Below are 13,389 nucleotides of genomic sequence, written 5' to 3' on the forward strand. Positions count from 1 at the left end.
GTATTCTGACACGCACCGAATTTTATCGACGCGGAACTTTTCGAAAACCACGCACTTTAAAATAAAACTTCGAACCTTTTTGTTGTACAGACTCGGTTTTGAAACGCGCACTTAAAAAAACTTTCACCTTTTTTCACACTTTAAACTTTGTGCAGGCAGCATAGACCGCGACTTTCGACTTAAATGCATAAACTGTGAAGCGGACCCCCTTTTATAGGCACTTTTACCTTGCGGCATTTCCCTGGTCACCGTTCAGCAAAGCCTTTCAGCCACGGTCAAACTTAATCGTGATCGGCGTTATAGCGGGTGCACCTATGCACGTATATGCATCCCACTAATCAACCACTAATACATGCACGTATTTGGCGAAGTGTGTGTAAGCTAACAACTAAAAAGGGGAATATTTGTATGCCCTTGCATACCACCTGTTCATATACCCGGTTGAGTAAAAAAAATAAAAATAAACGTTAGGGTTGACTACAAAGGCTGTCGTTACAAAGCCCAGAAGGGTGTACTACGCAAAAGGACATCACGTGCACCCACCTTAAAATGTTCTACCAAGATAAAAAGACATGGTTGCAGAGCTGGCAACACTATTCACCACCTTCATGTGTTTTCGTTTGTTTAATTGCAACATCGAAAAAATCGACAATAGTACCGACGGGTTTTCCGCGAATAACTTTTAAACGAGATAAAAAAATATAGTTTCTGCTTTCGGATTTTGAATCTTGACGCAAATATACGTCTTTTGATACCGCTATCGACATATGCGAACCGAATTTTAAGTGCAGGACTTAATATGAAATTTTACTAAATTTGGAAATTAAAAAGGGTTGGATTTTATATAAGGGGCCACGATTTTCAAACTTTTGCTGATTTGTAGGGGTAGAGAGGGTCCTAAAAATCACAAAATTATCATCTGCAACTCTAGGAAACTCTTAGTTTACGAAATATAAGCTTTTTAATTTCCAAATTTAGTAAAATTTCAAATTAAGTCCTGCACTTAAAATTCGGGTCTCACATGTCGATAGCGGTATTAAAAGACGCGTATTTGCGTTAAGATTCAGAATACGAAAGCAGAAACAACATTTTTTTATCTCGTTTAAAAGTTATTCGCGGAAAACCCATCGGTACTATTGTCTCTTTTTTCGTTGTTGCAATTAAACAAATGACGGTGGTGAATAGTGTTGCCAGCTCCGCAACAATATCTTTTTATCTTGGTAGAACATTATAAGGTGGTGGCACGTCGACATAAATGCAAACAAACATACACTATTAATGTATTTTGTTTTTGTAAAACACTTTTAATATTACTTGGGGTGCTGCGCAGAAGGGTGTACTACGCAGAAGGAAGGTTATACCACACACCCGGACTTGGCATGGCGTAGCCCAGGGTTATATTTTATAAGCGCGGCCGAAGGCCGCCTATGCAGAAAGGTGTTCTACGCAGAATTGCCGTTGGAATCAGCATAAAAATCTCTATAAAGTCCAGGTTTTTATTTTTTTTTTTGAAAAATGTATGTATTCTGCACTTGTTCCAATTAAATACATTAATTTCAAATTATTCAAAGAATTACAAAACAAAATACATTGATAGTGTATGTTTGTTTGCATTTATGTCGATGTGTCACCACCTTATAATCTTCTACCAAGTTAAAAAGATATTGTTGCGAAACTGGCAACACTATTCACCACCTTCATTTGTTTTCGTTTGTTTAATTGCAACAACGAAAAAAGCGACAATAGTACCGACGGGTTTTCCGCGAATAACTGTTAAACGAGATAAAAAATGTAGTTTCTGCTTACGGATTCTGAATCTTGACGCAAATACGCGTCTTTTGATATCGCTATCGACATGTGCGACCCGAATTTTAAGTGCAGGACTTAAGTTGAAATTTTACTAAACTTGGAGATTAAAAGGCTTATATTTCATAAACTAAGAGTTTCCTAGATTTGCGGATGATAATTTTGTGATTTTTAGGACCCCCTCTTCCCCTACAAATCAGCAAAAGTTTGAATATCGTGGCACCTTATTCTAAATATTTCAACCCCCCCTACCCTACAAATAGTCAAAAGTTTGGAAATCGTGCACCTTATATAAAATCTAACCCCTCTGTAGCCCTGAGCAGAAAGCTTTATCGGGACGGAGCTGAGTGCCGTGTGGTCGCTGTTTAATTAACTGTGTTCCTAGGGAAGGGAGCATCATTTTCGATATCAACACAATTTGTAAACATCCCTAATTAACATTCTTTCAATGTTTTCTGTGTATGTTTTGACTAGGTTATATTTTGTTCTTATTTGGCTTTCTTAAGATGAAAGAAAATAAAATGGAAATGCAAAAACCTAGTAAAACTAGTTTGTTAAAATTAATGATTCTACGAGCTTGGCGTGAACGCTGGAATGTTGCATTATGGGGAATTAATATTAAAAGGGTAAGAAGCAAGAAATAACAGCATTCATTTCTATAGATATGTTCTGCATATAAACACTCATCTATTGAAATTGCATGGGAAAACCGCAGTAGATTCGTCGCACGCTTCCCAAGGCAGTCGGTTCTATGTACCGGAGCGACTCGGGGTTTTTCCCGACCATGGACTGTCATTTCAGTGTAACCCCATATAATTTGTTGCGTCCCTCCCACAAATTGTTAATCACCCAACAGCTCCTTGCAGCGGGACTGCTCCACCGGGTCCGTCTTCTGACCCCGGTCCTGAGAAATGGTCTTGCAGCATCTACCGGAAAAGAATCTTTTTAGGACGGTCATACTCTGTTCAGTGTGTCTCGTGTAAGGGATGGTTGCGTCGGACAGGTTGTTCTGGGCTTGATCCCAAAACCCGACGTCCACGTAACTTTTATAAGTCTTTTGTGGCTCCTTGATGTTCACATTCAAGGGCGTCCCGTAGTCTACGCCTTAGCGCCCCTCCCCCTCCCATTACCTTCCAGCAGCCCAGCTGCTCCGCAAGCCACAACTAGTACCCGCTGCTGCTCGCGCCCCTCGGCGCCAACAACTCGAACAGCTGCTACCACTCATAACTACTATCTCCGTAGTAGAGTCGGTAGCAATGCTGAGCATCGCCCCTGCAGCTCCTGCCTTGGGCGGTGCCACTTTCCTAGATGTTCTGGTCTCCGCGACGGCAACCCCCGACGGGTTTCATTGTGCCATGTTGCCAGGTCGCAAACCCCAATCTACCGGGTACCCCAATGCTTGCCCAAGGCGCCCAGTCCCAGGGCAACAACAGCAGTTGCGTGCTGGCCTTCCTCAACCCAGGCGTAGTCACCCGTCACTTACTCCCAGTGTGGCGAGATCACGGAGATAGTCGATTTCATGAAGCGGCACAACATCCGCATTGCTGCGATTCAAGAGACTAAACTCACAGCAAGATCTGCACTGCAAACCTGTTCAGGGTATAATGTCCGCAGAAAAGATTGCATGAGCGGAAATGGAGGCGACCTCGCGTTTATCATACACCACTCTGTGCAATATTATATATTTGATCCTGGCATCGACCGGAGGGACAATGTCTTAGAACGTCAAGGCCTATCTGTCCGGTTAGGCGATGCAAACCTAGAAATCATCAACATCTACATCCCTCCTGCCACCTGTTGGCCTAGTGGATACCGCCCTAATATTAGCGCCTTACTCACTGGCAACAATCGCATTATCTTAGGCGACTTTAATGCCCATCACGATCTATGTCATTCAAACTTGCGGGCGGACAATAGGTGTGAGATGTTGGCTGATCAAATAGAAGAAACGACGTTCTGCACAATAAACGGAGGCGCCCCCACACGTATGGTAGGAAGCTGTCACAGTTCGCCGGATATCTCAATCGTGAGCGCAGAACTCGTAAACTGCGTCAACTGGCAGCCGCTCGTAACATTGGCATCCGACCACCTGCCTATACTTATTTCGTTCGAGCGTACCGCCGACTTCATCGTTACAGAAAAACGCACTTTCATAAACTTTAAAAAAGGAAAGTGGGACGAATACAAATCTTTTACAGACAACCTCTTTGCTGCCCTCCCTATTTCATTTCATTTATTTATTACGGCAAAAAAGCCTAATTCATAAATTAAATTATATTACAATTTACTATCTTATTGCTAAGGTTTTACAATATTCATAAAGTTTTGCTTTAAAAGCTACGATTTCATTACAACTTTTTATATCTATAGGCAGTTCATTGAAACTTTTTAGACCTTTATAAAAAATATTTTGCTGATCTATTTCAGTTCTGAATAAAGGCAGTTTGAAATTGTGTTTATTCCTTGTATTAATGTTATGTGTTTGCTTAACTAATACTACGTTTTTACTTAGATATTCAGGTACATTTTCACTTTTAATATTAAATATAAACTTCATAGCGTGAAAAAAAATCATTAACGTTCCTCCTTGTTATTATCATAAATTTCGTTTTATTTATATTAAGTTTCAGTCTATTTCCGCACAACCATTTATACAGGTTATTCAGTTCATGTTGTATTTTAGAAAGTGCAGAATTAATATTATTCTCACTAATCATTATTAATGCATCATCAGCGAATAGTTTAATTTCACAACCTTCAATAGCGTTAACTATATCATTAATATAAATTAAGAACAGTATCGGTGCCAAAACTGAGCCTTGTGGTAACCCTATGGGTACTTCCAATTCATCAGACATCACGGTATTTATAGCCGTTTTCTGTCTCCTCTGCTTCAAATAGCTGCGAAACCAGTCAAGTTCTATACCAGTTATACCAATACGTTGCATTTTTTTGATTAAGATCTCCCTATCCACTGTTTCAAAAGCTCGTTTGAGGTCTAGGAACACTGAAACAACCACTTTTTTATTATTTAACTCTTCTTTCCAGTCATGTATCACCAAATTAAGAGCTGTTGTTGTTGTTGTAGCGATTAAGTTACTCCCCGAAGGCTTTGGGGAGTGTTATCGATGTGATGGTCCTTTGTCGGATACAGATCCGATACGCTCCGGTAACACAGCACCATTAAGGTGCTGGCCCGACCATCTCGGGAACGATTTATGTGGCCACATTGAACCTTCAGGCCATCCCTCCCTCCCCACCCCCAAGTTCCATGAGGAGCTTGGGGTCGCCAGAGCCTCGTCTGTTAGTGAAACGGGATTCGTCGCTCGAAGGTGACGTTGACAATTGGGTTGGAGAAGCTATATGTTGCGCTACACAACCCGTTGAATCCCAATTAAGAGCTGTCTCACATTAATGTTTCTTTCGAAAGCCTGACTGTCGGTGGGCTAGTATATTATTATCTTCAAGGTATTTCGTTAACTGGTTCTTAACATAAGCTTCAAGTATTTTACAATCACTAGGCAGGGTGTTTATGGGTCTAAGTTCTTCAGGTTTTACTGTCTTTTTAACTTTTTCCACTGGTATCACCGTTGACGTTTTCCACTTTTCTGGTACAAGACCCTCTTCTAGGCTGTTATTGATTATTTGTGCGTAGAAATATCCTGTATACGATATACAGTCTTTAAGTACTCCATCAGATAAAAGTTTTCTGCCGCCTATTTTATATTTGAACTCTTTCAGAATATTAATAACTTCATCTGTTGTTATTTTGGCAAACTTTAATCTAGATTTGACTTGTACATCACTTAGTGCTACACGGCAAGGTTCTATGATGTTATTAATTTCTATTACGCTATTTATAAAGAACCTATTTAGACCATTTGCCAGCTCAGTTTCATTTTCTACCATCATACCATCTATTATCGCCTTTTTAATCCCTTCGTTATCTCTCGTTAAGCAAACCGCTTGCTTAAGATGTTTCCACATTTCTTTGGCGTTATTTTCATTCATTTCGACTTTATTTTCCATATATTTAACCTTTCTTTATTTTTACTAGCTTTTTGTAGATACGATTTATATTTTTATATTCGTTCCAATCACCTGTTTGTATCGCAAGCTTATAATTATTATATTTGCATTTATTCATTTGCGCCAATTCTCTGTCGTACCATTTATTCATTAGCTTGATATGAACTCCTTTTTATACGTTAAACTTTCCATAGCTTGCATTATTATGTTGTTCACTAATTCGACTTTCTCATCAATTAGTAGGTTTTCATTTATGTTGAAGTTACATGATCTCAGGATGCTTATTAAGATTTCACTATTATATTTATCCCAAGCTGTGATTTTCTTGGTCATTCTCATCTGGTATGATTTAGACGTTTTAATATTGAACATTATTGTTTCGTGATCTGAAATTTTGTATGCAGGCAAATTATTGCACTGAATTTCATCTGAATTTGAATATAATAAATCAATTTTAGATGCACTTGCATCTGTAATTCGAGTATTAAATTCTACTTTTTGGGTCATACCCATCACAGAAAATATCTCATTCAATTTTGTACTATATGTTGATGTGTAGGAAACCTTTGGAAAAATTGAAATCGGCCCTCTAGGAACTTTTATGTGCCGACAAGCATGGAATAACGGTTTTTTAACAATAAACAAAAATTTGAGGGTATAGCGGATTTTTCAAATACCGTTTCGTGTTACACTTGACTAGATAAACAATCTTAGCTAGGTCACTTGATGAGTGTATTTAATTTTTTTTTCTTGTAGCACTGTGTTTTGTATAAAAGATTGTCGAGACTTGTATGTGCCTATCCCGACTGATGCCCGCCAAAGGGAGCGTGCTTTCCGCAAGGTCATTCAATCCGCCTCGCCACGTTTCATTCCGCCGGGAGAATTCCCGAAAATCGGCCCCACTTCCCGGCGGAGGCCGCAAATTTAGCGAGAGAACGTGACCTTATAAGACAGCTCGACCCAGGCGACCCCCAAATAAGGGATATAAACCAACGCATCAGATTGCTTGTGGATGAACATAAGCGGGCGAAATGGGAGGAGCGATAAAGTGCTGTCGGATTCGAAAAAATGCGCGAGCGCTTTCTGCCGTCAATATGTAATGCATTCTACGGTCGGCAAAGATGGACGGAGGGCCAACAGACACGCACATAAACATAAATTCAGCGCGTCACCAATTACCATCACCGCCAGAGAGGTTGAAGATGCCATTGGTCACGCTAAACCATCCAAAGCAGTGGGCCCAGACGGCATAGCCATGCCGATGCTTAAAAGCCTAGGGAAAGAGGGTTTCAAATACCTAGCACATGTCTTCAACCTGTCTCTTTCCACCTTTGTCATACCCGAAAAATGGAAAATGGCCAAGGTGGTCCCGCTACTAAAGCCTGGGAAACCAGCTAACATAGGAGAGACGTATCGTCCGATATCTCTCCTATCGCCAGTAGCAAAGATGCTTGAAGCCATTTTGCTCCCCTACTTCCAAGCAAATTTGCAGCTAGCCTGTCATCAGAATGGCTTCAGAAAACTCCATAGCACCACCACCGCGCTAAATGCCATCAGCACCCAGATAAATTGCGATTTAAATCAAAACCACCACCATAGAAAAGTATTCCTAGCGCTAGACCTATCAAAAGCTTTTGATACGGTTAACCATGGCACGTTACTGCAAGACCTGGAAGGGTCTACCCTTCCCCCATGTCTTAAAAGGTGGACCGCAAATTATCTGGGTGGTCGACAGGCATCAGTGCAATTTAGAAACGAAACATCAAAACCAAGAAGACTTAAACAAGGGGTGCCACAGGGTGGTGTCCTATCCCCACTTTCGTTTAATTTCTACATATCTAAGCTACCTTCACCACCAGAAGGAATCACTATAATGGCCACAGGCCCAGGCCCACAGATCGATGACCTCTGCAACAGAATAAACGGCTATCTCCCTGATCTCCCCAGTTTTTTCGCCTCGCGAAACCTGGCATTATCACCGACTAAATCTTCCGCGACCTTATTTACAACATGGACGTCCCAAGTGTCGACCATGAACATCCACGTCGATGGCACTACGCTACCGACTGTCCTACACCCCTAAATCTTGGGTGTGACGTTTGATCAGGATCTACATTTTGGTGAGCACGCAGCCGCAATTGTTCCGAAAATCCAGAGCCGTAATAAAATCCTCAAATCCCTTGCTGGCAGTACCTGGGGAAAAGATAAAGAAACGCTCATTACTACATACAAAGCAATTGGCCAGCCGTTTACGTGCTACGCGTCACCCATATGGTCGCCAAGCCTAAAAATTACCCACTGGAAGAAGCTACAGGCCTGCCAAAATACTGCTCTCAGAATTGCCACAGGCTTTCTTCTTATGTCCCCAGAACACCATCTACATAATGGGGCGAGAATACTCCCCATCAGGAAGAGAAATTAGATGCTAACCAAACAGTTCCTGTTGAATACCCAGAAACAGACATCTGATTGATGAGCCAACACCGGCTAGGGGCTTAAGGAGTCATCTCCGTAAGCATTTTGAGGAAATACGGCACCTGAGAACCCAGCCTTATGAAGCAAAAAAACACAAGCAGGTCCTTGGTGAACTCCACAAACAGGCGTCGTACCTTTATGCCGGGAATTGCCCGGTGAATCCAGTACTCAAAGAAAAGTACCCAAAACTTGTGGAAGAGGAACGCATACTTCACAGGGAAACGCGTGTCACTCTTGCTCAACTTCGTTCTGGATACTGTAACAGGTTAAACTCTTACCTAGAACCAGAATCAACCCTGACATGCAAAATGTATGCCCCGCTTGCAATGTGTCCCCACATGACACCAACCATCTCTTTAATTGTAATGTGGAGCCAACGCCCCTAACACCCCTTTCATTATGGTCCACCCCTGTTGAAACAGCAAGTTTCCTTGGACTCCCGTTAGAGGATAGTGATGACAATTTGTGATCGCTCGCGGCTGTTAGGTGGGGCGAAGCACTGCTACAACAACAAAAACAACACTGTTATTGGGCTGGAGTTACGCGGTTTCCTTAGGCAGAATACGTTGTTATCGCAGTGCACATTTGCAGGTGATAGTTGAGGAAGACGTGATCAGTAACCGTTAGCCTGTGGCAAACGCTCAAATGGAACCACTGCTCAAATGGACGATTGCTAATATGCGTCCAAAAAGGGGAGGTGTAAAAAAACGCATATTGACTTCTACATCCATAATCCGAAGGCGGAAAGCGGTTGTTGGTGTTATTGTTGTTGTAGCAGTGGATCGCTCCACCCAATAGGTGCGACCGATCACAAATTGCGACGCTTGCGCTGTCGAGCAGCAGGACTATCTGCATCGTGGCCCGTTCAGTCTTCTCCACGTTAGCCACCTTCCAGTTTTGGGTCGGTAGACCCGGGTTGTACTCCTGGAGCAGCTCCAGGATATCAGCGGGGTCCGTTGGCGTCACTGGAACCCAGGCTCTCGCCCTTGGTCGTGAGGGGATATCACACGCCTCCACTACCTTCAGGCGCGCGCCCGGATACACCTCCCCTATCAGCGAGACGGCGCCTTGTAAAGCTTCGCCGACCTAGCGTCGTCAAACGAAATTAGTTGGAACCACCCCGCATCGGCATAAGAAGGCGGCGGACCTCTTTTTTGACCCTAACGGCCACAGTAGCGAGCGCTGCCTCAATCCACTTCCACTGCTGTTTCGGGATCCTGCCATCTTCGCTGCTCTCGTCCATAACACCAGTGATCTGCCGATCCTTGGCTATTTCGGCGAAATACCGAGCCAGCCTCCCTGCGTCTTGGCCCTTTTCGGTGCCGTAGGGTTGGATTCATCCATAGACCGCTGGCGCTTCGAGGCGTCATCGCTCTCGACCCAGTCCAGCCTGAACTTCGGCAACATCTGCTTCGCCCAAGCAAGGTCACGCTGAGCCTTCGCCCAGTCCTCCGCGGAAACGTCCCCCTCCCTTATCGGCGAGGAGGCATTCCTACGCAGGATCCGGGCAGGCCAGCGCTTGTCCTGGTGACTGGGCTTTTTAACTCCCTTGACCCTAGAGCCGGACACCCCCACACCCCTGGAGCCCCCAGCAGCCAAACCGCCAGACGCTTGACGCCGAGTGGCAGCCGTGCTGGTGGCTACGAGATGGGTGGCAGCCGCCCCAAAGGCCTCCCGGTCGGTGGCCCCTCCCCGAGAGGTACCGGCCTTTGGAATACCCGGGCTGGATTTTCCCTCAGCCCTTTCCTGCCTAGATTGGCCCTTGGCCCTATAGCAGACCCCCACATCTCCCTAAGGCCCCCAGGAGTCGACCCACCAGACGCTTGTCGCTGGGTGGAGGGCCTGCTGGTGGGGGCAAAGGGAGTCTCTCTGCCCTTTTCTGTCTATCTGCCGCTGCAGCAGCGAACCTCTGAGGAGTTCTCTCAGCTAACTTGAGGCCCGGCTGAGCCGTAGCCTTTGCGGAGCAAGCTCCTGTCGGCTTCTTATTTGGAGACAAATAATCGTTATTATTTTTAGAAAATTTTTTCTCCATACTAAAATATCCCACGAGTAGCGGAGAAGGGGAAATGTCCACGCGGACAGAGATCCGCGATGCCCGGGTAAAGCTAAATAGCATCTAAGGTCGCCCGGTATTCGATGCATGACACACATGGCAGATTAAAATCGCCAAGTACAGTGACAGAATCACAGACCCTGGCAGTACTGCACACAAATTTCACTATTGAGGAATGATTCAAATATGAGGAAATGTCAGATTGTTGTTGTTGTTGTTGTTGTTGTTGTAGCAATGCTCGCCCCACCTAATAGCCGCGACCGATCACAAATTGTCATCAATATCCTCTAACGGGAGTCCAAGGAAACTTGCCGTTTCAACAGGGGTGGACCATAAGGAAAGGGGTGTTAGAGGCGTTGGTTCCACATTACAATTAAAGAGATGGTTGGTGTCATGTGGGGACACATTGCAAGCAGGGCATACATTTTGTATGTCGGGGTTGATTCTGGATAGGTAAGAGTTTAACCTGTTACAGTATCCAGAACGAAGTTGAGCAAGAGTGACACGCGTTTCCCTGGGGAGTATGCGTTCCTCTTCTGCGAGTTCTGGATATTTTTCTTCAAGCACTGGATTCACCGGGCAATTCCCGACATAAAGGTCCGACGCCTGTCTATGGAGTTCACCAAGGACCTGCTTGTGTTTTTCCGCTTCATACGGCTGGGTTCTCAGGTGCCGTATTTCCTCAAAATGCTTACGTAGATGACTCCTTAGGCCCCTAGGCGGTGCTGGTTCGTCAATCAGATGTCTGTTGGGATGCCCAGGTTTCTGGGTATTCAACAGAAACTGTTTGGTCAGCATCTCATTTCTCTCCCTGATGGGGAGTATTCTCGTCTCATTATGCAGATGGTGTTCTGGGGACATAAGAAGACAGCCCGTGGCGATTCTGAGAGCAGTATTTTGGCAGGCCTGTAGTTTCTTCCAGTGGGTGGTTTTTAGGTTTGGCGACCATATGGGTGACGCGTAGCACGTAATCGGCTGGCTAATTGCTTTGTATGTGGTCAAGAGCGTTTCTTTATCTTTTCCCCAGGTACTGCCAGCAAGGGATTTGAGGATTTTATTACGGCTCTGAATTCTTGGAACAATTGCGGTTGCGTGCGCACCAAAATGTAGATCCTGATCAAACGTCACACCCAAGATTTTGGGATGTAGGACAGTCGGTAGCGTAGTGCCATCGACGTGGATGTTCAATATGGTCGAAATTTGGGGCGTCCATGTTGTAAATAAGGTCGCGGAAGATTTAGTCGGTGACAATGCCAGGTTTCGCGAGGCGAAAAAACTGGAGAGATCAGGGAGATAGCCGTTTATTTTATTGCATAGATCATCGATCTTTGGGCCTGGGCCTGTGGCCATTATTGTGCAGTCATCGGCGTAGGAAACGATTGTGACTCCTTCCGGTGGTGAAGGTAGCTTAGATATGTAGAAATTAAACAAAAGCGGGGATAGGACACCACCCTGTGGCACCCCTTGTTTAATTCTCCTTTGTTTTGATGTTTCGTTTCTGAATTGCACCGATGCCTGCCGGACACCCACATAATTTGCGGTCCACCTTTTAAGACATGGGGGAAGGGTAGACCCTTCCAGGTCTTGCAGTAACGAGCCATGGTTGACCGTATCAAAAGCTTTTGATAGGTCTAACGCTACGAGTACTGTTCTATGGTGGGGATATTGATTCAAACCGCAATTTATCTGGGTGCTAATGACATTTAGCGCGGAGGTAGTGCTATGGAGTTTTCTGAAGCCATGCTGATGAGGGGCTAGCTGCAAATGTGCTTGGAAATAAGGGAGCAAAATGGCTTCAAGCGTCTTTGCCACTGGCGATAGGAGAGATATCGGACGATATGACTCACCTACGTTAGCTGGTTTCCCAGGCTTTAGTAGCGGGACCACCTTGGCCATTTTCCATTTCTCGGGTATGACAAAGGTGGAAAGAGACAGGTTGAAGACATGCGCTAAATATTTGAAACCTCGCGTTCCCTCGCTAAGCTCGCGGCCTCCGCCGGGAAGTGGGGCCGGATTTCGGGAATTCTCCCGGCGGGAATGAAATGTGCCGAGGCGGATTCAATGACCTTAGGGAAGGCACGCTCCCCTTGGCGGGCATCAGTCGGGATAGGGAGGGCAGCAAAGCTGCTGTCTGTTGCAGATTTATATTCTTCCCACTTTCCTTTTTTGAAGTTTATGAAAGTGCGTTTTTCGGTGACGATGAAGTCGGCGGTACGCTCGAACGAAATAAGTATGGGCAGGTGGTCGGATGCCAATGTTACCATCGGCTGCCAGTTGACGCAGTTTACGAGTTCTGCGCTCACGATTGAGATATCTGGCGAGCTATGACAGCTTCCTACCATACGTGTGGGGGCGTCTCCGTTTATTGTGCAGAACGTCGTTTCGTCTATTTGTTCCGCCAACATCTCATCCCTACTGTCCGCCCGCAAGTTTGAATGCCATAGGTCGTGATGGGCATTGAAATCGCCTAAGATAATGCGATTGTTGCCAGTGAGTAAGGCCTCGATATTAGGGCGGTATCCACTGGGGCAACAGGTGACAGGAGGGATGTAGATGTTGATGATTTCTAGATTTGCATCGCCTGACCGGACAGATAGGCCTTGACGTTCTAAGACATTGTCACTGCGGTCGATGCCAGGATCAAATATATGATATTGCACAGAGTGGTGTATAATAAACGCGAGGCCGCCTCCATTTCCGCTCTCGCGGTCTTTCCTGTGGACATTATAACCAGAGCAGGTCTGCAATGCAGATCTTGCTGTGAGTTTAGTCTCTTGAATCGCAGCAATGCGGATGTTGTGCCGCTTCATGAAATCGACTATCTCCGTAATCTTCCATGTTAGTCCATTACAGTTGAACTGCAGAATTCTGAAGTGCATGAGGGGTGACGCCGCCACTCTAGGGGTAAGTGAGGGGTGACTACGCCTAGGTTGTGGATGGCCAGGGCGCAATTGCTGTTGTGGCCTTGGGACTGGGCGCCCTTGGGCAAGCATTGGGGTACCCGGATGATTTGGGTTTGCGACCTG

The 13,389-nt window shown here is 44.9% G+C and overlaps 1 protein-coding gene across 2 annotated transcripts in view; it reads left to right on the forward strand.

Annotated features, from left to right (window-relative positions):
* Positions 1–2,242: 2,242 nt before the first annotated feature.
* Positions 2,243–13,389, forward strand: part of MED24 (mediator complex subunit 24) — a 266,977-nt gene continuing 255,830 nt past the window's right edge. Inside the window, exon 1 of one of the 2 annotated variants that reach the window (XM_067787769.1) lies at positions 2,243–2,432. In XM_067787769.1, the coding sequence (XP_067643870.1) occupies positions 2,313–2,432 (120 nt within the window). In that variant the 5' untranslated portion in view covers positions 2,243–2,312. The remainder of the gene's footprint in view (positions 2,433–13,389) is intronic. The other variant, XM_067787770.1, reaches the window with a different exon arrangement.

The sequence above is a fragment of the Eurosta solidaginis genome, chromosome 5 (assembly GCF_040869045.1).
Source record: "Eurosta solidaginis isolate ZX-2024a chromosome 5, ASM4086904v1, whole genome shotgun sequence".
In the NCBI taxonomy this organism is placed as follows: domain Eukaryota; kingdom Metazoa; phylum Arthropoda; class Insecta; order Diptera; family Tephritidae; genus Eurosta; species Eurosta solidaginis.